General features: G+C 34.6%; 1 protein-coding gene across 3 annotated transcripts in view; it reads right to left on the bottom strand.

Moving 5' to 3' along the window:
• LOC118033389 (DExH-box ATP-dependent RNA helicase DExH14) overlaps positions 1–25,279 on the bottom strand; it is a 35,996-nt gene extending 10,717 nt beyond the window's left edge. Inside the window, exons 1-34 of one of the 3 annotated variants that reach the window (XM_073404853.1) lie at positions 24,985–25,279; positions 24,837–24,898; positions 24,584–24,743; positions 23,975–24,428; positions 23,819–23,884; positions 21,463–21,567; positions 21,089–21,391; positions 19,743–19,859; positions 19,050–19,109; positions 18,531–18,602; positions 18,294–18,410; positions 18,044–18,205; positions 17,577–17,642; positions 17,335–17,487; positions 17,165–17,248; positions 15,743–15,817; positions 15,528–15,659; positions 15,391–15,456; positions 14,823–14,888; positions 14,613–14,735; positions 13,568–13,717; positions 5,811–6,023; positions 5,375–5,530; positions 5,059–5,283; positions 4,868–4,969; positions 4,667–4,747; positions 4,490–4,570; positions 3,720–3,923; positions 3,524–3,640; positions 3,270–3,392; positions 2,865–2,954; positions 914–1,039; positions 749–811; positions 23–111 (exon numbers count right to left, since the gene is read on the bottom strand). In XM_073404853.1, the coding sequence (XP_073260954.1) occupies positions 23–111; positions 749–811; positions 914–1,039; positions 2,865–2,954; positions 3,270–3,392; positions 3,524–3,640; positions 3,720–3,923; positions 4,490–4,570; positions 4,667–4,747; positions 4,868–4,969; positions 5,059–5,283; positions 5,375–5,530; positions 5,811–6,023; positions 13,568–13,717; positions 14,613–14,735; positions 14,823–14,888; positions 15,391–15,456; positions 15,528–15,659; positions 15,743–15,817; positions 17,165–17,248; positions 17,335–17,487; positions 17,577–17,642; positions 18,044–18,205; positions 18,294–18,410; positions 18,531–18,602; positions 19,050–19,109; positions 19,743–19,859; positions 21,089–21,391; positions 21,463–21,567; positions 23,819–23,884; positions 23,975–24,428; positions 24,584–24,743; positions 24,837–24,898; positions 24,985–25,097 (4,376 nt within the window). In that variant the 5' untranslated portion in view covers positions 25,098–25,279. Of the gene's footprint in view, positions 1–22; positions 112–748; positions 812–913; positions 1,040–2,864; positions 2,955–3,269; positions 3,393–3,523; positions 3,641–3,719; positions 3,924–4,489; positions 4,571–4,666; positions 4,748–4,867; positions 4,970–5,058; positions 5,284–5,374; positions 5,531–5,810; positions 6,024–13,567; positions 13,718–14,612; positions 14,736–14,822; positions 14,889–15,390; positions 15,457–15,527; positions 15,660–15,742; positions 15,818–17,164; positions 17,249–17,334; positions 17,488–17,576; positions 17,643–18,043; positions 18,206–18,293; positions 18,411–18,530; positions 18,603–19,049; positions 19,110–19,742; positions 19,860–21,088; positions 21,392–21,462; positions 21,568–23,818; positions 23,885–23,974; positions 24,429–24,583; positions 24,744–24,836; positions 24,899–24,984 lie in introns of those variants that run through there. The other 2 variants (XM_035038348.2, XM_035038349.2) reach the window with 2 other exon arrangements.
• Between the last annotated feature and the right edge of the window lie 216 nt (positions 25,280–25,495).

The following is a 25,495-nucleotide window of genomic DNA, read 5'->3' as shown; positions in this document are numbered from 1 at the left end:
GAGATTGAATCAGACCACACACCTTGCATTTGCCAAAGCAGTTGAAAGACCTACAAAACGCACCGCACGCTCCGTTTGTGATGATATGTATCTCATCCTAGAAACAATAACCTGGAAGCAAAAAGTTCAATGTTGTCAAAGGAACAGCAAGCAATTTATAGACCAATGAAATAAAATGTAATATTGAGTTGGCTCTAAGCATTTAAACAATTAATTGCCTAGACCTCTTTTTTCAATACTCCCCTCAACTAACCGAATAAATTAACAAATTTTGGCAAAAAAACTTCACTTTGAAACCACTTCGAAAGCTGTCAAACCAAGGAATTGTCAAAACAACTCAGTTGATCATCAATGGCCTTCTGATTAGAATGCCAAGCCCATGATAAGATTAAAGTACAATCACAAGAAAAAGAAGTTGCCTAATCTACCATCCCCTATAAAATTCTGTTGGAACTCAAACACAAACTATGTGCAATCAGTTTGAGCCACCGCTTAATATATGAATTAATCCCAAGTAAAAGAAGAATTAGAACAATTTTTTGAAAAAGTAGTAACTTGACAGAAAACAGGGACAAGTGCAAAAATAAAATAAAATGCTACACAAAACATATGAATAAAATCCAAAAAAAAAAAAATAATAATCTCGTTCATCAATAGATAACCCTGAAATAATAAATGAGAAGAAAAATTATGAGGTTCTATTACAATAAATGCTCAGGAACAAGAAACAGAAATTTGCCATTAATACCTCAAGGATAGGTCCACGATCAGCTCCCAGTAAATGAATCTCATCTAAGATCACAAGTCCAACCTATAAATGAAATTGAAGCAAATGTCTAATGAGGTAAATAATAATTGAATGAGAAACAACAATTTCATTCAAAAGTAGCAGCCAAATATAACAGAAATGCACCTTTGTCACATAGCTTCTACTATGCCAATTACGGCTGATGCCATCCCACTTCTCAGGAGTGGATATAATGATATCAGCTGACAAGAGAGCCATCAAATCGGGAGTATAATCTCCAGTCATTTCGACCTGATGAAAAACATAATCTTAATTCCATAAGCATAGTTAATGTCTAGCAGACACTCACACGAACACAAATAAACAAACACTTGCAGTTACTAGCTTACATGTATACTTGTTTTAAAATAATCTATCTCCAAGACTTGATCACAAAACAAATAAAATATTATATTGTTGTTGTTGTAAAATAGAAAATTTTATATTAGGTTTTCTATAAATTTGATAGTATTAGTTAACACCTATAAATTAGAAGTCACTCCTAATTAGGAAATATGATTTGATTTGGCTCCTGATTTCATGTCTTGTATTATTCTTTAAATAGGAACCTTGTACAAACTATTTTGATTCAAGTCAAAATACTGATTTCCAGAGTAATTTGTTTTCATAATATCAGAGGAAGGATTTGATCACCGACTATCTTGTTTCAAATGGTATTCCTAGTGTTTCCTTGACTCAAATAGATAGTCATCCTTGTGCCTTATCTTCTTGTTCAAATTTTGCTTCTTAGATCAATGATTCAGGTGTATCCGATTATATGACTAGTCATTCCCATCCTAATGAGAAAATAAAAATTACAAATGGTAGTTTCTCACCTATTACAAGGAAAAGGGTGAATAACAATTTCTAAGAGTATGAATCTTAAATTTGTCTTCCATGTTCCTAAACGTGCTTGCAATCTTATGTCCATGAGTAAACTAACCAAAGATTGTCACTGTCATGTTATTTTTTATGATTCTATCTTGTATATTTTATGACCGGAGCTCAGAGAAAATGATGGACAGGGCTAGGATGATAGATAGGCTTCACTACCTTAATGACAACTTCTTCGGCAATAAAAAAAAAAAAAAAAATTGGAGGCTTTAGTAGTATAAGTTCAATGTCTGGTAGTGAACAAATAATGCTTTGACATCTTATGCTTGGACATCCTAGTCTTCTCTGTCTTAAACATTTATTTTTTGAGTTTTTTAAAAAATTGAATTGTTTATCTTTTCAATGTGAAAGTTGTAATTTATCAAAAAGTTATTGTGCTACATATCCTTCAAAATCCTATCGTGCTTCTAAACCATTTTATTTAATTCATAGTCATGGGGCCTTTCAAAGATCACTAATGTATCTTAAAAAAATGGTTTTACATTCATAGATGATCACACAAGATCATGTTGGGTGTAAAACTATCTTTTCATGCTACACGAACACAATCTGATTTGCCAATAAGAGTTTTTTGTTGCATAGTCTTTGTTCACGTGCAAACAAATTCCAATCTAAACTTAATCCCAGAATTGAAAAATGTGTTTTCATTGGATATGCCCCAAACAAAAGATGGTACAAATGTTACAATTTGACTACTTGATCAGCTAGCAAGCCATGGAAGATATCTTTAAGCTAGCTTGAAAGGGAGTGTTGTAAAATAGAAAATTTTATATTAGGCTGTCTATAAATGTGGTAGTATTAGTCAACTCCTATAAATTAAGGATATATGATTTGATTTAATTTCTGATTTCTATTCTCCTTTAAATAGAAACCTTGTACAGACTATTTTGATTCACATCTCCAGAAAATACTGTCTTTAATTTCTTTAAAATTTATTTTGAAGAAAATAAAATTTTAATATTTTAAATAACTTAGTAGTACCAACACACCATTAGGTCACTTATAATTACATGTTATAGAGATCATTTTGGAAAATATTTGAGTTTGTGCATAGTATTAGCATATTAACATGTCTCTTATTAAGTCACCTACGCTAAGGATATTTTTCAAGTGAAGAATTTTTTTATGGCTTCATGCTTTGATACATAGTATATGTATAAAGCAAGTGAATAAATGTTCTCACCATCTGTTTCCCAAGCTGAGAGACAAGATGCTTTCTCCAGTCATTCATTCTTTCTCGAACAATAGCCTTCAGAGGTGCTATGTAAATAACCTGCATTCAGAGAAATAACTAAACATACTGCATTCCTGGGTCAAAAACACTTAAAAAATCTTCCAAATAATGGATCAGTTGGTATAACAAGAAACTTATTTTTTATTTTCAGAGCATAATTAAATCCAACAAGGACCTTAGTCTCTTGTTCTTTCACAAAATATTGGTCATAGTGGTTTGTGCTTCCAGAACATACCAAAAAGCAACGCATGTTTAGCTGGAAACAGCCCTTGTCCTTTTAGGTTTGCAATTTTCTCAATAACTTATGTTTGCACATAATGTCTTTTGCATTGCAAAAACTGTGAAAAATAGTACCTTCATGTCAGGCTGTGTATTAAAGAGGCGAAGCATAGCAAGTTCAGCAGCTATTGTTTTCCCACTTCCAGTGGGAGCTCCTAACAGAACATTATTGTCAGAGTGATACAGAATATGAAAGATCTGCAACTCACAAACAAAAGCATCAAATCACAACTGCAGAATACTTTTTCATAAGGTCAAAAGTGATGAACAGTTTAAAATAGCTAAAACCATGAAATAAACCAACAAAAATTATATATAATGGACTAAACCTGCGTTTGTATAGGATTGAAATGAGAAAAGCTGTACAAGGCTTCATAAGTGTTGTTCCCAAGTGAAGTTACAGGAAGCGGTTTCAAATCTAGAAGTTCTGTATGTGAAGTACGAGCCTGGACAGACAGAATTTGGTAAGAGAAGAAAATTGCCATAAAGAAATGTTCAAATGATCATCTAAAGTACAATGAGTACCTCTGGTAGCGCAAGATTATGGAAAGATATAGTGTAGAAAGATTCAGCATGCAACCAAGAATCAGAAACAGCACGAATGTAATATTGTGGGGGATGTGGTTCAAAAATTGGCACAGTGAAGGATAGCTTGTGAGGTTCCCCACGAATCATCCGCTTTGTCAGAGTTAAAAGCTCGGAATGATAGATGTGGTCATTCTCAGAATCCTGTTTGAATAGTTAATTAGGCCTCAGTTACATATGAAAAAAACTGTGCATCTCTTTAGAGACAATGTCAAAGTTGCACTCATTAGAAACAATGTCAAAGGTAAAAAAGACTAGTCAAATCATGACCTCTCAACACAGGAAATTGCAATGCATACCCAGTAAAGGAGAACTTCTGTGAGTCCAAAATTTAAATCAATCATCATGTGATAGTGCAGTCATGAGCTCAATAAGTCAGTGTAACAAGCCTGTTTACCAACATTTTCTACACCCAATCTTGCAATTACAAGAGAATAAAACGCACCAAGTAATATTTCTCTATGGAGAAATTACCGATAGAATTTTCATGTTTTAAAAAAATTGATTAGAAACTAAGTTGCCAAATAAATATTTGAGATGGCATAGTTACTGAAATTTAGAGTTAAAAGGTTTTACACTTCCAGTTCAAAATGCATATTAGAAGACAAGAATTTATCCTTAAAGCCCCTTCCAGTTTTAGAGTGAAGCAAATCATCAAAATTTCATCCTCTAACTACATAGGAATCACATTGGGAGATATACGACAACACCTCAACAAGAATCCACCAACGTTGAGCAGCACCATGGAAACGATCTTTCCATATGAATTCTGGAATTATGAGCAAATCCAGCTGCATTTTGAAATTAAACATCATAATGATGTATCCATATTGATAGAATGGAATCTATAATCCTGGAGATATATGGAAGCAATTGACTATAATTACCTTCAATACTGTTCTGGTGATTGGACTTACAGTTGCTGATAACTGGATCCGTGGGAAATATCCCAAATATTGCTTAACCAACTTCCAGTGTTCACCAATCCCCAAAAAATAACAAAATAATAATAAATTATATAGTTAAAGTCAGTATTATTTCTACCAACACAAAACAATATAGAACATCACTCCATACAAAAAGATTACCCTTCCTCCAGGAGCATAACGAATAAGTGTTCCGATATCCTTTTCTTCCATCTCTTGCAGATGATCTAAGTCATATCCTCGTTCTTCTAGCTTCCGCAATATCTGGACCAGGTACAAAGTGATGTCAAACAATGGTCACCACAGGTGCATTCTGGGGATAAAAAACGTAAATCAAAGTTCAGTAGGCAAACTTCTGCTGAAAGATCCTTGTCAAATTGTCTAAGTGGATGTTGATGAGGCCAGATTTGGCGATCTACTGCCTTGCAGTATTCCAACATGAATAAAGACATCTCACTCCAGCCTCTGCGCAAACAAATCTCAAACAATGCCCGCATGATACGAGCCAAGCTTGCACTGATATATGAAGCATCAGAAACCAGTGAAAAGGTATCAATCGAGCCACGAGATATGTACAACTGCAAGTTGACATAAACAAAACAAGAGTCAGATAGAATAGTTTCTTAAACTATGGTAGGGACAATTAATAACACAAGAAAAGCTAAAAACCTGAATAAGAATTGAAATTTTCCCATGCTTGTTTGAAGGACCGCCCCTAACTTCTAAAGGGCATGATGAGCGCAGCAACATCTCCAGCTCATTCTGCTCCTCTTCTCGAACAACAATATTCTCAAATTCAGAAGAATGGGCAACCATGTCAATAACCTACCACAGGAGCAAAGCAACATAAAGGTTGTTAAATAAGATGATGGAAAGGAAAAGGCAAATAGTAATTAGAGATCAGAGATTAGAGAGATGGTATCACAGTCCAGTGCAACTGAAAATACTGACTTAACATATAATCACTAAGTCATTACTGGGAAACCTTGTACACTAAAAATTCTGACAGCTTTTTTTCACAAAACTCAAGAGAATATAAAAAAGAACCATAACATTTTGTAAACTGATGTTACTCATGGTGAAACCATGGATAGTAAAAAATAACCTCGCTATCATTCATGTGGCGCCTCAACAATTCATTGTAAGTTTCAACGCTAGAATATTGTATATAAAAGTGGCTTGCAATGCGACCAAGCTCTGTGCAGTAAAAATTGCCACTTTTCTCATCAAACCGCATCATTTTAGCTTTGTCAAGTGCACGTGCAGCATCTGTTACAAGAGCTCTCTGCTTTAAACTCAACGAAGGGTCTTCAATGACCTAAAAGCACATAAAGATTCTTGACATAAGCGTCATGTGGAAACAAAGTACAACAAGGACGTCTTTTTAGATTCAAGACCATTAAAGTTCATGCTCTATCAAGGTCATGGAAGTAAAACAAACAAATAAACTTATATGCATGCATGAGTCCATGCATACATTAATGCAAAAGTTCAGTTTGAGCAAAGTCTCGGAGTAGACAAGAGAATCAAATCATGAGGTTGCAGTGGTGATTGAACATTAGGGAACTATCACAAGCAAATTCATAATATTTGTGGCTATCATGAGTGTGAAATATTAGCAATTTCTAGCAATATTGTCTTTAATGCCAAATTTCTCAATCATTTCAGTAGAAAGGGATGATGCTTATGCTCTCAACCTAATTAAGAAGGATCATAATTTCAAACAATTGTAACAAGTATCACAAAGTGTTTTTGGTACCACATAAACATGAAGATCCAAACAATATTTTGTAAAAGCATTGAGAATTTAACCTTATATCTTCAAAATCAAGAGATGAATCTTGTTTTTTTAATCAAAATGTGCATGACTGTGGTTTGAAGTGCAATTCAATCTTATGCAAGATCTTCAATTACAGCACCTAACTACTAAGTTTTACAAGCAATAAAAGAATTGATAGGTTAGGAAATGGAAAATTGGCTTTAGGTGGGTATTGTGGTGTCTTTAGCTTAAGTTTGTGGTTTGGGCAAGTAACAACAATGAACTAAGGATCAAGTAATCTAAAAGGGAGAAAACAAACCTAGCATCACCCTAGGGCTCATACAAATCTGAAGTGGGGAAAGTTCTTCAATATTCTTGGCATAATAATGTTTATTGCATTATTTTATTAATGGTTGAGATTTTTAAGTTTTGAAGGGTTTAAGAAGAGTTCAAAATGCAGTTTGGTAAATCAAGCATAACTTTTAATCCAACCATTGAATCGAGCTAAAAGTTTAATACAAAATTCTAAAGAATCTTTTTCCTATTATGTTAAAATTTCAAAATGATTAGATCAAAAAAGCATTAAAATAAGGCTTGGAATTTACTATGCAGGATTGTCTTTATTTACTTTGTTGTGATTGGATTCTTTTTTTCTTAATTTTATTTTAATTATTATTTTACTATTTAGAAATCCTAATACTAGATGGATTCTATTAGTTAAGTTTTAATTAGTAATCATTTTATATAAAGAATTATAGTTTTAACTAGGAATTCTTTTGCTATAAAGGATTTTAGGTCTAATTAATATAAATAGGAATGTTTAGTTTATTTTGAGATTCAGACTATTGAGATTTCTAATAAAATACCAGAGTTTTCTCTAGATTCCTTTACAGCTTAGGTCGGTAACATTGAGAACTGTAACTTTTATCCACGTTATACACCATGTCAAAATCATTCCTAAGAATTCTAAGGCATCACACCTAAGATAAGATGCATCACACATCTAAACCTTGAAGGCTAAAATCTTAATTTAGTTTCACTAAAAACCATCCTCTGAAGTGGGGTTACAAAAAATATAATTCGGCTACTAAAGTGGTGTCTATGAAGGTGCACAATAGCAAGTGCTAGTTGGCAGGTCAATTCCATAATGCTGAAGAAGTTGACTAATCTACTTCCTAAAATTATAAGATTACCCCTAACAAAACAAAAATTAAAAAGCTGCCCCTAGCAAATAGAGCACCCAAAATATGTTGTGTTATCTATTAAAAAGTCTAGATTAGTTCCAATTAGGATGAAGGCAAATTGACAAACTTGTAGGATTCGATTTCCCTCTTGTTCTATAAACTTTCTAGGTGATATTTGCACCATCTACCCCTATCTTAAGAAAATTTGACTCTAGAGAGTTAAATGACTTGTATCTTCCATAAAATCATGGTCTAGGCATTGAAACTCCGCATCAGAAATCAAGTAGATTCAAATAACAATTTGTTCTTCCATTTCACCAAATATTTTTGGTTGTAACATATACGAGTTGAAACAATACTATTGTCCAGAATGTGTTCAATTTCTTCTTGAATTGTGGGAACTGGGGTTGGAGTGTTGGAGCATCTATGGAAGAAGTATCTATATGTCCTAGGTAAAGAGTGAGGTCTTCTATGTAGAAGATGTTACTCGTACCAATATCTTCAAGTAGGTCCAACACAGAAGCATTGGAGCTAATCTTCTGTAAAATCTTGTAAGGGCCCATATTCCTCTATTGAAGCTTCTTGTATTTGCTAGATGGAAAGCCTCCTAGCCAAATGTGCACCATAACTTGATCTTCAGCTTCAAATTTAGCATGTTGACAATGCAAATCCACTCGGTTATTGTACCCTTTATTGCTTGAAGCAATTTTTAAATGTACATCAGCATGTATGCCAAGAATATGCTCCGCAAATGAATTTCTTCAACACTAGTACCGGCTGAAACAGGTAATGATACCAAGTCAATTGGCTTTCTTGGCTGTAAACCCAATACAACTTCTAATGCGCTACAACCAAAGTGCGATTAATGTATCTATTGTATTTGAATTTTGCAATAGGTAGCATTAAGTCCCTTCCATATAGTTATTCGGTGACCTCAGTTTGTGTCCATCTAAAGATGAAAGGCAGCTAAGAATTTCAATTGTGTTTTTACTAATCGCCATAAGGTTCTCCAAAAGTAGCTTGTAACCTTTTTGTCTGAGACAATAGTTAGAGAAAGCCCATGAAGTCTGACCTACCACTTCTTAGAATAACAATTTTGCAACATGAACCTGTCAGTTGTTTAAAGAATGTGTTTGCTTTTTTTGTTCAACCTGTTGTTCAAAGTGTTTTTCGCCTGAAAAAACATCAAAATTTTTTTTTTTTTTTATGTTTTGATGTGCAAATATCAAAAAAATTAAAAAAACATGAAATAATTTCATTTTAATATATTTTCAATTGAAAAGCATTTTGCACTGCTTTACCAAACACACACTTGGAATAAGAGATGAAATGTGCCATTTTTTAGAAGTGATCCATGAGTACAAAATAAGAGTCATGCCTTTGAATTGTTCTTGGCAATCCAAGAACAAAGTCCATGCTCAGATCTTGTCAAAAGCTTATGTGAAGTAGGAAAAGGCATGTAAATACCAATATTCTTCTCTTCCTTTTAGCCAATTGGCAAGTTTGGCATTGGATTGCTAGCTTGGCAGCATCATGCTTTGAGCTTGGTCCACAAAACCTCTCTTCAACCATTGTTATTGTTTTGTTACTCCCAAAAAAAACTCTATTATGCAATTCTCCTATATCTTGATCTCAAACATAAGTACTGTTCTCAAACATAAGTATGCTAGATTGGTGGCACGAACTACATCGCAGGGCAAAAATTTTTCTCAACATAAAAAAAATTTATGCTCGGCAACGCTAGTATTTTTAAAGAAGCAAGAAAAATCCAAGACTCGGTCATTAACTTGATAGGATTCCATAAACTCAATTAATTTAATATCATAAGTAAAAAAATAGGCAACAACAGAAAATAAACCGAATTAAAAAAAATATCGACTCAAAATAATAACGCTTGACAATATTACAAAAATATATCCTCCCAATACTTTTAAATAGTCCCTCGATGATCACATTTGATAAAGAGCAAAAATTAAATGAAAAGGTGATTACAAAATAGACTTTAACCTTCGATTGGAGGAAAAAATTGAAAAAAAATATCAAATTAAAAAAAAGGACAAAAAAAAAACAAATCCAAGTCCATGCAAGTCAGGCTGCCAAATTCGTTACGTGGTCGTAAGACCTAGATATCTTGATCAAAAACAAATTAAATAAAATTATGAAACTTAATTTTCAAACAATCCAATGTTTAATGGCAAAATTGAAATAAAAAAATCAATTTTATGAAAAAAGCAATGAAAAAAAAATATTTGAATCAACCCGGATTAACCTGCTAAACTCATGACCTAGAAAAGGAGATTAGTATAATCCCATATATAGAAAATTGAAAAAAAAAATCATGAAGCTCAATTCTCAACTAACCAAATGTTGAATGATGAAATTTTTTTAAAAAAATGTCAACTTTAAAAAATGATCTACAAAGGATTGAAATCAGTTTGGGCTAATCATTGAAACTCGTGACCCAATCATAAGGTCTTGACTAACCCCATAGATGTCAAACTCAAAAAAATTACGAGGCAAAATTCTCAATCAACTTGAAAAAAAATATAAAAAAAATCTAAAAAATAAATATCACTTAAAAGATAACCAAATTTGATAAAATAAAAAGAAAAAAATTCAATTAAGAATAAAAAAAATAAAAAAAGCAGTCAAAAGAAAATGAAACCAAATGCTGCGAGCCAAAATTTAAAAAAAAAAAAATCAATCAAAAAAAGAATTCAAAGAAAACAAATAAAAATAAAACTAATGAAAACCAAATTTAATACAAAAAACAAAATGACAAGACTCCTTTTAATTTTGGCGACCTAACTTGAATCCCAAGTAGAGAGAGAAAAGGGAAGAGAAGAAACCAAGGTTGTCAAAGACCCTTAGCTGACACGCACTGAACAACTTGGGATAGCGCGGTGTGCCGCTTCCATACTACTACTGAAGCCAACATTTGGTTGCCTATAGAATAGTTTTGGAGTGAATTCATGTACTTACACATATAGTGAGACATGTCTCATCTATCCCACTGTCTCCATCTCTGTCTCTTTTTATCTCAAACGCTACTTAACAAAATGTCCATCTTGGAGAGAGAAAAGGGTGAATTACCTTTGTCATCATTCACATGAAGGTGCTTGGTGCATTGCATGAGCTAAAAGGCATGACCAGCCACTCATATAGGCCATCCTTTGTCTTAAATAGTGTTTTCCACTCATCCCAAGGGCTTACATATATATGACAATAACCACTATTAAGATCTAGCTTAGAAAATATGGTAGCTCCACTCATCATGTCATCAAGCTTTGGGATTGTAAAGTAGTATTTGATAGTTATCTTATTGATTGCATGACCATCCACACACATACATAAATTGAATTGGTGCCTTCATTTAGCTTGCTTGGCCCTCTTGATTTTAGTGCTCATATGATGAAGAGTGATTTTCCTTACCATTGCAATTGAACTGGTAAGTGTTCTCTCCTCCATAATCATAAAGTCATTGGTGACCCAAGAGTATGCGTTTGACATTTAGGAACTATAACACCAAATAGAATCCTTATACTAATCATAAGATTTAGAAACCAAACACTCGGTTACTAGTATAGTGGTGCTATCAATCCATGCTACTTGATATGGTTGTGGATGGGGTTTTGTGGGAAGTTATACTCTTCCCGTAGTAGGGGCAGAAACAACATTCATACAACTTCCCCCATCAATGACCAGCTTGTGTAACTCTTTCCCTAACATTTGAAAAATTGCAGTTCTCCAATCTTCCTTTCCATGTTTATGAGTAGCTAGTATACATCTCGCTACCATAGTAAGAGAAGTATCTCCATCCAAATCAGCTAAATCATCATCATTATACACTGAGTCTTCTATATTTTCTTCTCCCTCAACATCTTGATTCAGCTCTTCATGCTCACCTCCAATATGCAAGTGGCTTTAGTGGAACATTGATATCCCATATGGCCCTCACCTCCACACTTGAAATAAGTGTCTCGATCATTGGGCTTCTTAGGTGCTTCTATCAATGGCCTCTTCCCTCTAGGATCATAAGGCTGATTAGAAGTCGTAGGATTTGTCCAAAAAGTTCTGCAATTATCTTTGACCCTTGGCATTATTGAATCCCTTGGTTAAGGCTGCAATTTCCTGGTAATTGGCACTTTCAAGTATTCTTCCATGTCCAGTGCCACTTGAAGTGCATGTTATGCCATATAGTGGTTGTTGACGTAGTTCTCTTCTCCAGCCAGCCCTTAAAAAGGATCCTTGCCAATGTGAGACGAGAATCTTCAATAATTTGACCCTGCATCTTCAGTTCATCAAATTTCTGCATATATAAATACAACTGAAATGCTGCCTTGTTTTGAATTGACAAGTTGTTTGCAATTCTTGTCATGGTAATCAGAAGGGAAGTACTTTTCTTGAAGTTTTGCCTTCATTTCTTGCCAAGTGCCAATTGGTGGCTGCCCTAGATATCACCTTCAATACCAGTCCACCACACTTTTGCTAAGCCTACTAACTTCATCTTAGCAAAGCTTAAACACGTCTCTCATCAGATATCTCATACCAATCAAAATACTCCTCAATTGCAGATAACCAATTAGAGAAGGTTGTTGTGTCAAGTCTACCATCAAAATCTGTAAAATTCAACTCACCCTTCTTTGTGATGTCTCCAGCCATATCTTGAGGCTCATAATGTCCATTTCAAGAAACTCCCTAGCTCGATCCAAGAGGGGAACTTGGGGCCTTTTTATAAGTCTTTCTTCCCTCACTTCTGCCCTTGGAACTTGATTATCTAGCTAACCTTATATACAAAGTCTATGGAGCTCTTATCTTCAGATTTAATTTATTTATACCAGTAGCTCAAGATTCATAATTAGCTAATTTTGGTGAATAAAAGATACACCAGCGCTTGAGTTTTGTTTTTGTCTGTGGTGCTGATATGCAAAAGAAACTCTTAGACGCAGGTAAAATAATTGATGTTAGTCTCATTGATGATTCAATTGGGAACTACAACTAAGGACTGGTGCAAATAATTTCAGGAACCCATTTAGCATACCTAGGGAATTAGGATTATTGTAGAAGCACAGAACTTATTAGGCCACACAAGTCTATGATAGTAATTTGCTAGCATATCCAATATGCTTTCACATGAGCCAGACCTGGTGATGTAGACAAGAAAACAAGCTGATTTCCTGTATTTCTGTGTGGTTAATGTAGACAAGGGAATTTCTTAAATTCCAGATTAGGTGGAAATTTTCGGGGCCTAGGCTTTTATTTTATGTTTTCTTCTCTTATTAATCCTTAATTAAGTAGATTTTTATTGGGAATAATATGTAACACGATAGTAGTTCTGAAAAGGATCTTCTTTTAAGAAGTCAAGCCAGTATGTTTCCTATTTAAGAGTCTAAGTTCTTGTTGGATTAGGAATTCAACTACATAAAGCTTTAAGAGGTTGTTGATTCTATAAATACCAATGCTTGTATGCTTTGTTTTCAGAAAAGGCTTTTCTGAATAAGATTTCCAGCCGTATGCTTTTGATTGTGTGATGCAATCTTCTCTTTGGTGTAAAACACTGTTCAAGCTTAATCCTATAACCAGTACCAGAACAGCCCATCAGTATGTCCTGCATCCCCTGGGAGGTCTCATTGGTTATCCTAAAGGCAATAATGGGCCAATATCACAATTGTTCATTAAAAATTCTATTGAAGCCCAACTAGCGACCACCCTTAAAAGTGAGTTTGAGAAAGTACTCTCAAGACAATCAAGTTGCAACATGGATAATTACTTCAATGGCAATGAAAATGCATCCTAAAATATCAAGTAAATCATTAAAGATAACCCAATTTCAACATGTTGAACCATGTGAACATTGTTTGTAGAGATCTGATAGTGCCAGTTGGGTAGATGTAGAACTTAATAAAATAGACGACATACCTCATCCCACCCGATACCATATGCCAGAGGATTCTGCCTCATCCTGATAAAAAGATATGTGTAACCAAGCCATGCACAAGCTTCCTTGACATTGGTAACAGTACCCAATGCGACCTCAGCATTTAAATTATCTTTTAAAGAGCTAATAAACTGCAAACACAAAGGAAAAATCACAACCAATATGTGAACCAGCCATTTAACTACATAGAATCAGTGCAAAAATGGAATATATTTCAATGCACAATCAGAATATAAGATATTTTAAGCACCATCACCACACATAAAACCATATAGCAAAACCCAACATAAACCATTTGCATTATCCTGCTAGACAGAACTTGTGAACTCAATAGATTTCCATCATGGCTTCAACAACAACAGATGGTCAGACCATCCAACTCTGCAGCAAATTAAGGATATAAGATTTCCGTACAAATTGCCTAATTATGAGGTTACCTTTTTTCCCGCATGCTTCATGCATACCCAGGATTTACCCAGCATATTGATTAAGAGGTTTAATTTATTTAGGTGGATAAATTTGCAACTAGAACCGTTTGTAATGATTGCAAATAAAGTGGCTTTACTGTTAGTGTAACTATCATCTAGTATTAAATACCTAAACCATATTCATTAACAGAGTCACTACAATCTACTAGAAACCGAGAGATGAAAATCTTCATCACAATTCAACAAATGTAATATCAGATCAAATAGCGTAGATGCATACAGAACACAACTTCATTTTGCAGACAAGCTACACATAAAATCTTGTAACAGACATGGGAGAATAGACTCCAAACAAGTAAAACATAGTCCATATTTTGTATTAAGCTGTTCAATAATCTGTGATGTTCCTTGCCATAAGTGAAAGAATCCAAACTTCAAACGAAAAGATGGTCTTCCAGAGTTGACAAAGGAAGATGATACCCAAGTTACCTGCTCCATAGTAACCCAACTCCAAATCATATTTAGAAACTCTAGCACACCAATAATATGAGTCTAATATTATGCTTGGACATCCTGAAGTCAAACTACAAATAACTACCTGACTTTCTATAGGAAGTTGACTTGTCAGCAACCTTAGATAGTATGCCAGTTTGTCATGGGACGTGATTATGATGCCTTCACCACTCTTGTCAAACTGAGGTCTCCCAGCCCTTCCAAAGATCTGTATACATGAAATCATGAGAACTGTAAAAAGACGACCCCGATAATAAGCAAGAAAGAAATTAGATACATTTCCTCCGAGTCTAACCTGCATAACATCAAGCATGCCTAGGTCACGCCACCCACCAGCCTTTGGATCATATAACTGGGTCCCCTGGAGAATAACATCAGAATGGTTAATAGAGAGAGGAATGCAAATGAAAACTATATCAGAGATTTATCCATGTAAAAACGCTATCTTATGCATTGTATTCCTGAAACTAGCCAGTATGAAGAACAACTTCATGCGCATAGCACTGCCATCAATGCATTTTCTGTTATTAAACAATGTCACTTTGATATTTACTTTAATGAGCCGCATGTCAAATGAGATGTTGCATTCATGTCAATTCAAAGGTTTTAGTTCACCTGGTCGAAATGAAATTTTACTTCCAAGTGTGATTTCTACTTTATTTTGAAGGAAAGGCTCACTTACTTTCTCTAACTAATAAGATACCAATTGTCTTTTAAGTTAAGAACTTCAAATAAGTGAATTTACATACATTGAGATTGATTTCATTTTGTCTATGGTTGCAGCTATGGAAAACGGTTGCAGAAAGGATTGAATTTAGGCAACAGTAAAACCAATGAACATACATGTGATAATGAGCACAAACCTTAATCACAACAGTGTGAGCAGGTAGATTTACACCCCATGCCAAAGTTGCTGTGCAAACAAGTACCTAGAACAGAAAATGATCTAATTTCAGCAAAGATGTTGGGCAAAATTTCAAAGTGCAAAGCAGAACTCTACCTTCAAAAGTCCACCAGAGAAAAGCCGTTCGGTTAGACCTCTGTCAGCTCTTAGCATCCCAGCATGATGAACACCAACCCCACTTCCAAAGAGTTCAACAAGATCTTTGTTTCTGGACTTCATGACTTCTTTCTGAAATGCATAAATTTGATAGCTATTAATGTCATACACCTCACAAGCACCAAGAATAAAAAACGAAATACATCAGTTCCCACCTTGAATAAGGCAAATTGTGGATGTTCATCATTTCTAAAGAGCTCTAAATCTTCATTATTCCGTGCAAGTTCAACCTGTAAAATATAATGTTAACAACTATGACTATGCACCAGTATTGGTCAAAAATACACATTCTCCATGCATATCTGTGGAGGCATAAGTTTCTGTTTCCATGACTCAATGAGCATTGAGTTTAGACATCGATACACATTGACACTCCACAAATCAAAGTGTTGCAAGACCTGTTCCTTATTTTCTCAGTCAAAGGATGAGTGCATTATTAATGAGAAAGGATGTACATGAAACACTTCAAGATAGCATATCCTCCCAAAGATGCAAGAAGAATATCAAACTGAAAATAAAATAGCACTCCAGTCTTGCTTGATGTTAGCAAGGTAACATCCCCAAAATCCTGAACCACAAAGATGCAAGAAACAGTATCCTGTCCCGAAAATTGTCAAGGAAAAGTGATCCTTACAAAATTATAGCGTTTATCTCCATTCAAACACATCATGTAACTGCCAAAATGGGATTGACTGTACAGCCTTGTAATTTTTCATACAGATACCCATGAAACAAACTGGCAACAAATTTAACATCCCACCCAGGATCACCCGGGTATAACCGTCAATACCAAATAGCCTACTTACAATTCCCACAAATTTGACAATGAAGAACTAGATGGCTTTGAGAATTTCCACTAAAACAGGATTAAAAATTTTAAAATGGAGGCCCAAGATTGACATCCTCAACTTATGAAGCCTCCTAACATGCAACAAGTCATTAGTGTTAATCTTACTAATAACCCCAGTCTAGATAAAAGGCCAAACTTTGGAGGCACAGTGGTTTTCCAAGAAGAATTAGAAATCAGAAATCAAGTAGGATGGGAAGGTTCTTCATAAAATTCAGATGAAATACGTTGTCAACTTACATATCTATAATCCAATACAGACAGGATCGTGCAAATTTTATCATAATATCATCTTTCATTGGTTGTCATAATAGTTCTGGTGTCTAATTGTAAGTCAGTCAGGTTAGCTAACTGGCAAAACACCACCAACCCACCCCCCACCCCACCCAAAATAAGAAAAGGAAAGGAAAGAAAATAGTATGTGCATGTAACTGACCGATAAAAAAAAATCATCAAAGAGGATTATTCCTTAGTGGACTGCACATCATTCACCAGCAGCAGAAGACAAATAGATATTAAAACACATGTAAATATCAGGAAAACATTAAAAAACATGTAGATAACTGAGAAAAAAAATAACAAATGATAATAGAAAACTGCAGAACCAGTAGTGTCAAAGAAGAAAGCCATCTAAACCAATCAATCTGATCTAGCAAGTAAATGTCAACAACATTTACAAGCAATAGCTGTTATTAACAAACGTCACAAGTTATAAAAAAAATGAATGTACCAGTTTCTCAGCTGTTTTTGCTGTATCCTTCCTGGAATGAACAAATACCATTGCTTGATGACCTTGCTTTAATGAATCAACAACCTGAAACAAAGAGTACCATTGCTCCAATTAATTTTCAGTGTAAAGATTGATAAACTTCCGAAGAGAGTCCATCTACAAACAAATACCTTTTTATAACATATTTCATTCAGCAAGTCATTGCGAGCTGCAAAGTTCTGCTCGCTAATTCCAATATACTGTTGGGCAAGAGGCACTGGACGATAACTAGAATCAAAGAAGAAGAGACCTGTCTCTGGACTCACTCTGAGAAATTGAGCAACCTAGGAAAATTCAAGAGTAAAGATTTAAAGATTTGGATAATAGCTCTGAAATATATACAAGAAAGTTTCAACTGTATTGTAGAGAAGACCTCCAGGTAATTGGGTAGAGTGGCTGAAAGTCCAACAATGCGTATCATTGTCTGTGTTGACTCAACCTGTCACCCAAAACAGAAAAGGAGACAGAAAGAAAAGACTGATCAGTTCTCAACCCACTCATACAAGGGTTTATAATGATATGAAAGATTTGAAAGAATGTTAGTGCAGTAACATCAATAAGGAATTCTCTAGCACATACATACAAATATGAAAATTACATTCCAGCCATGACTAAAATAGTCTCAACATAAACAAAATCAAGGTAATGCATCCAATTTGCAATGCTGTGGTTAAAAAAGGCAAAAGCTATCAAAGGGAAGGAAAAAAGACAGTGTATCATTTTCCAGAGAAGCATTGCCAAATTACAAAGAATTTGATAGAAATAATCCCACAGATGAATATGATCACAGGGAAGTACTTTTCAAAATTACAATGCAATGATGGTTCAAGAAAATTTCACCTGTCGCAGAGTCCTGGCAACTAGTGCCTCTATCACAGGGCCTCTATCATCATTCAAAAGATGTACTTCATCAATAATTAAGAGCTTCACCAGCATTGAGAGAGACATATCACTGCTCTTACGAGTGATGACATCCCATTTCTCGGGTGTTGTCACTATCATCTGATTCAGAGAAAGTCAAAGAGAGAAACCATTATAGGATGCATGCAGTTACTGCATAAAAGCACAAAACAATTGAAAGAAATAAAACCTGAGTCTCTTCAAGTTCACTCTTAGATAGTTGCATGTCCCCAGTAAGTTCTCTCACAGTCATGTTCAATGGAGATAAGCGATGGCTAAATGTTGATGTGACCTCTGCAGCTAACGCCTGAAAAGAAAAGGAAGATCCAAGAAGTAAATAACAAAACCAACACCCCCCCCCACCCCCTTCTTCACCCTAAACACACACACAGAAGTGGACAATAGATGTCTTACAGGTGAGCTATACCTTCATAGGAGCAACATAAACTATCTTAAATTCATCTTTGTGCAAGTACCCATCCTTGAAGTGCTGTCCAATCTGAAGACATAAATAAATGAAGAAGAAGAAGAAGAAGCCAACTTACTAACCACATAAATTTCAAATATATATATCATCCTGTGCGGTATTTTAGACTACACTTTCAATTGTTTAAGAAAGATCAAAAAGATCATATGTTGTACAGCAAAAAAAAGAAACTTGATATCAACAATATCACCATAGGATTTTAAATAACCAGTAACTTATAGTTAGAGGAAAAAAAAAAAAAACAACCAAAAGAATAGAATCGTCCATGTGAATATGACTAAATTCAAAAGTCATCTATTACCGATAAAAAAAAAATAAGGTGACATATATCTAAGAGGCATTAAAAGTAATTTCTCCCACTCCTGTGGCGCCATACAGCCCCTCTCTAGTAAACCATAAGCAGTCTGCCCAAAGTCTCAAACAAAAACACAAGACAGTATTAGCCCATTGATCAAATACCTCATGTAGAACAGAGATCATAGCTATGTTTGTTTTGCCAGCTCCTGTCGGTGCACAAACCTGCAAATATATAGAAACTTCAGACATTCTAAAAGCAATCCTTCATGCAATGAAATCAAACATATGGTTGATCATGTTTTATAACAAGCAGTGAGTAAAAGCCATATATTGCTTTGCCATCAAGAACAACCTATCTCTTCAGCTGGATTTCCCCATTGACATCAAAACAAATTCTGTCATAAACATCTAGAATCATTCAATTCATAGGTTCTTAGAAACCCATTAGAACTTCAAATTTTAGTTTCAGATTATCATTTATTCTCAAACTATTTGAACCATAACGGAAGCTCCAACTTTACTTTATCTCCCCCCACTTACCCCCCACCCTTCCCTCCCCCCTTTTCCATAAAAAATCCCACCACTCATATTAAGCCATTACAGTTTGGCAACCCTCCATCTCTAGTTTATTCAACCAGATAGAAGAATAAAAATGACTATATTTTGAGACTGGGACTAAAAGTAGGAAAACTATATGTGCTAGGGGTCCACGGACTTGAAATGAAATAAAATAAATTTAGTAATACATGGCTTTACATAACTGGCTTCCATAAAGAAAGGCTTTACAGATCAGCAATACATAATTAACCTAGTTGCTAAAATGATTAAATGTTAACCACAGAACAGATTACTCACAAGTATATTCTCGTTAGTGTAATAGACAGTTTGAAATATCCAGCTCTGTATCCGGTTTAGAGATTTATAACCATGAAAAGCAGCTTGAGCAAAGTCATCCAACTCCTTTATCTCAATCTAACCAAATATCAAGATGACAGAAACATTGTGAGAGACAAATCAATATCAATGAGCAGTACACTACTACAGTAACAGCAACCTTCCTGTAACAAGCAATGCACATAAAGAGAGCGATACAGAGAGCAACACAAACAAATGAGAATTAAGCAGTAAGTGTTCCACAATGAATCACCATACCCACCCTAAAGAGAGACACCATTATCACAAACTGTCCTGTCACTAAACAACTTTATCCTGCAACCCCCAGAGTAACACACTACTTATCATTAATCTTCTACACAAGAAGTTGCACAGATTTCATTTAGCTACCATAAAAAGCTTCCAAGTCCTTGACAACTGCCCTCTCTTGGAGAAGGTCCCAGTTTTCCAACCTGCAAGTGCATAAAGCCTTTTCCATTGCGTCCATACTGTAGTCCTGAGTTCTTATCAAATGCAAACATCCAAAATCAAGAAAACATCTAAAGCATGGCGACAACACTTCTGGAGAATGTCTCAGTTGTTATGTCATTAGTGATTGCTTATATGTGACAAATCACCACCTTCCATCCTCTAGTAAAGTGTAGAAATCTAGGAGTTCAGAACAGTTAAACTTCTAAGAGTTCGAAACATGATGCCTGGTTTCTTCAAACAGTCTATCCTTGGGAAAAACAGGTGTATATTCTTCAAATCGAAGCAAGCACTGGTGTTGCAAATCAATGATTAAAACTTGGCATCACTTTTGCATGAAATGCAAACAATTTCTCTTGGCAGCTTGAAGCTCATACATTTTCCTCAGTATCAATACAGTTTGAGAATGGAAGGGGTATTCATAAATTGGTTCATACAGCTATCAAATGGACCTAAATTAAGAGGCCATCATGAAGCTTGCCAGAAAAGAAATGGAATGATTCCTCTCATCATCAATACAAAAAACAAATGCTCTCAATGACAAAGTATCGTTCAGAACTTGTAACAATCATCTCAGCATTTGTTTCTAGACATAATAATAAGCAAAGAGAATTACTTCAACTATCTTATTTTGCCAGACAATGATAATCAACTGTATTTGATTCTATTGTTTTTTCTTCTATCTTTGTTCTTTCCCCTCTTTTGTGAAAAACACCTTTAGTTCCAATATCACCAACATGACATACAGTTATCACTATCAAGGAAAACAGAAGCAAGAATGCACAGAATATCTTCACAATATATCATGAAAGAGATTAATCTACACCACAAGAAATTACCAGCTTTTCTCCAGGTTTCATTTCTGTGGTTGGTGTTGGGGGAATAATGACTTCCTCGTACCCCTTGTAATGTTTCCTGACAGTACCTTGTGGAAGAGCAGTCACCGACAATGAATGGGGTCCTGGTCCCGACCCAATAAGATTGTCAAATGGGTTTTTCCTCTCACTTGCTTGAAGTAAAGATGAAAAACTTGCAACTGACACATCACTCTCAACCCCATGTTCTGTTCCGCGTCTATTTCGCTTTTCTTCCTTTCGCCGGAGTTTATCAATTTGCTTCTCAGATTCTGTTTGGATGGTAACCTAAAAAAAGAAGTTGATATGTCACTACTTGCAGAAAAATTAATGATATAATTATATAACTCTTTTTGTACCTGAGTACCATAACTAGGCATGCGTGATTGAGTGTTTGAGGCCGTTTTATCTGATTTAAGTAGAGACAATCCACGATGGATAGCATCAACAAGTTCCTTGCGATGCTGGGGAAAACGTAATAGAAACTTTCAAATATAGCCCCAGAGAAATAAGTGATAGGTTTGTTAGACATTGAACCATCAAATAATCAAAAGAAAGAGACAGATAGGGAAATAATAATTTAAGAAACATAACATATGCATTCTTTCCAATCAAGTTGTTCCAGCAATTTAGTGCACATCTCTCACTGATAAACATACTAGAAACCTAGAAGAGTGATACCATAAAAAATTACAGGTCGTGATAGATTACAGATGAACCCAATAGGGAGTCACAATTCAGTGGAAGACATTGCATTGATTTCAGATGAAATTAATCTATAATAACCTTCTGAATAAACTTAAAACAGCAATGTTCTAACTTCTCAAGGAAACATCATACATCATATATCAGCAAAGAGAAACATAAAAGTCCATTGACCAGCGCTTCGAACCAAGTTTTTTTGAAATGTTTAAAAAAAATCAAGATTGCAGGAAATTTTTAAGCTACATCATTAAACCCACAACCCCACAACCTGGATGACCAATAACAATGTGGCATGGATTTAAAAAAAAAAAAAAATTCAAGAGGGCAAAATAACTCTGTAAAAAGCAAATCGAAACCAATTAATCAAACAGAAACCAAAACAAAACATATCATGAAGACAAATTCAAAATAAACCAAATGTGTAAAAAACTTTTCAGTGTAGCATCTTTTTTTTCAAAAACAATTGAGCCTCCAACATATTTGATTGACCCAAGCTTTGTAGCCTAACCTACCAAGCCTGCAATTCGGGTCTTGGAATCCATTGGGTTTAATAATTTATTTATTTTTGAAGTTGATTTTTTTATCCTAAATATAGGACTAAAAAAAAAAGAGCTAAATGATGAAATTGGAAAAAAAACAAATTAAAAAAAAAAATTATAAGATGACTTCTTTTAGAAGAAAAAAAAAGTACATGGTGACATATTAAAGCAACATGGTCAACTTCGATTAACCTGCAACACCCGCGACCTGGAAGTGACAATCATGTAAAAAGCAATTTTAAACAATTAATCCCACGAGGGAAAAAAAAAATCAAACACATCACGAAGATAAATTCGAAATAAGCTAAATGCTTGAAAAAAAAAATTCAATATGGCATATTATTTTTAAGAAAATATTGAGATGATAGATCAACTCGAACATTATGGCTTCACCAGTCAAACATGCGACTTGATTCATGGACTTAATTAGGTTTAATTTTTTTTTCTTTAATTTATTTTTTACCTAAATATACAATAAAAAATAAATAAAACGAAAAAGCCAAAAAAAGAGCATAGGCCTACCCCATGCGCCTAGACCTAGTTTTATTTTTTTTAATCTTTATAAAGGGTGAATTACAAGTCATTTGCTCCTTTTTTAAAATAAAAAAATAATCAGACGACATGTCGCTTATCTACGTAGATTCTAGCCACCACTATAGTGGTTGGAAAATCAAAGCAGAGTATTTTTTGCCCTACAAACCCTTTTTCAACCCATTTTAATCAAAAAACACCTTATAAACACCCTTATAGTATCTAGAAACCAATTTATCAAACTAAGAAACCTGAAAAACCGTCCCTAAACACAAAATCAAACCACGTAAAATATTTCTTACTTTCAATCTTCTTTTTTTTTTTTTTTTGCAATATTAAGGTTCTAATCAGCCACTGTCTAACTCCTCTCATTAAATGGAACTTGTTGAGACCAAAACCAACTATTTTGGTGGTTATAATCGGTATCAATAATGATTTTCTCTCTCTACACTGGATTTTGATAGCTTTCCCTCTCCTCTTGTAAACTAGAGACTAAAAACAAGGAAAATAAAGGTTTTTTATGACAATTGAATTTCCAATAAATAAAGGGACCGATAATTTATTAACTAAAAAATATGGGGACCAAATTGATCTTTTGGTATGAAATTCAAAGTTGCTATCTATTTTCTCCGTTTTTTTACTTTGGTTTTCTATCTTTCAATTTCACCCTTTCTTAAAAAATAAAAAACAATTAGGTTTCAATTGGGCTCAAAAGGATGCAATGAAGGGGGAAAAGTTTGAGAACCAAAATAAAAATTTGGAGAACGAGAATTGTTCTAATCCAAAGTGAAATGTGAGACCGTGCAGTCAATCATGAACAGTAAAATCTCAACAACTTTTAGTTTATTTTTTAATTTTCATTAATTTAATTTTTAATTGTAATTTGTAATTTCATGATTTACTGGATAGTAAAGCGAAACTAGAGCAATAGTTAGCATACCAGTAGAAGGTCTTGTACAATTTCGAAAGCACCATCCCCGACAAGATCCAATAAATCACTGGCTATCTACAAGGGGGAAAGAAGTAAATAAGAATTAGGTTGCCATGCTAAAACCGACATCCATAGCTTACGAACATAATAACTATTAACTAGTACCTCCTCACCGGGCTTGTCTGAATCAAGTACACGGCATATAGCCATTGGAAGATCATCTTGGGAAAGCTGTGAAGTACTTTCTCCAACTATCTGGTCACATGCATCTCTTAACCAACTTAAATCGAAATTTCCACCATCAGTAGTGGAATGATTCTGTCCCGGGTCACCATGATCATACCATCCATCATGAAACATAGAAAGAGGAGCAGCACTTTCCTCACCCAACATTTCCCCATCCTCCAAAGTAGTATCTACCAGAAACCTAGCTGGCGCTTGGAAAGCAAGGTCAGCACCAAACTCTAGATCATCCCCACTCCCAATGACATGACTTTCTACAATAATTGCAGCTCCAGAGTTTCTTGGTTGCAAACCATAAAGCCTCTGTGATAGAGCGGCAACTTTCTGCAACCTAGCATCTGAAACTGCATGACCAATAAGTTTCTGCAATTTCGACCTGCATTTGAACGAGTAACAACAATTGCTGAATTACGGTCACCATCTCATTAGGAAGCATAAACAAAATCCGATGCACTCAACTCATGCACACCACAGACTCAAAAAAACAAAACAAAAGTGTTTCTATTGGTGTTGGAGAATCAAGTTTCTTACTTCTTTTGGGTAAAGTTGCTGTCGGCACTCTCCTCTTCCCCAAATATGCGATACACATTCAATGCCACCTCGCGGAACTCCTCTGATTGCACCTCTCCATCTATCAACTCCACAACTCCTCCAATAAATTGCCTGTACGCTTGTCGCACTTCGGTTGAGGCTGCTCCATAAATTCCCAATCAACTTTAAAAATCATCTCATTATATCAAATATTACAAGAAATTCCTATAAATATTTATATGAGAAACACTACCTTCTTCCCATCCATCAAGAATCTTCCTCGCGAGTTCTGATTCATGAAGCGAGTTTGCAGTACTAATCAAGCCAAAAAAAAAATCAACATAAATTTAAAACAATATTAATTCAATTTAGGGGGGGGGGGGGGGAGTACTGGTATATACTTGTTAGGCTTCTTGAGGTAGTTTTGAAGGATGACTTTTCTCTGGAGATAGGCTTGGTCGATGTCGAATGGGCTTCTGAGAGAGCTTGTCAACCGAGGAAGTTGCATCAACATTCTTTATTTTTCTTTTTTTTTTTTCTTTTTTTTTTTTCAGGGATGTTCAATATCAGATTCAGAGAAATACAATCCAATTTAGTTCTCTAGTTTAAAAATCACTGATTGGGGAACTCTGATTACAAACCCTACTGAACCGCAGCGGCAACACAGAAGAACATGTGTATATAGCATAAAGTATAAGCCTTTGGATCATTTTTAGAGCAATCTCAACTGTTCAATATAAATTCCCTTGTCTCTAATATTCTTAAATGTAGTTTCGTTATGTTTTTATTTTGTCTCATTTCCTTTAAAAATTACAATTTATATTTTAAATTAATTTAATTTTAAATTTAAATTTAAAAACATTATTATATATTATATAATACTAAATGATTGTTTCGCACTATGCTACGGAC

Source organism: Populus alba, chromosome 15, assembly GCF_005239225.2.
Source record: "Populus alba chromosome 15, ASM523922v2, whole genome shotgun sequence".
Taxonomy (NCBI): Eukaryota; Viridiplantae; Streptophyta; class Magnoliopsida; order Malpighiales; family Salicaceae; genus Populus; species Populus alba.
The sequence above is the reverse complement of the archived record's forward strand: the minus strand, read 5'-3'. Positions and strand labels throughout refer to the sequence as shown.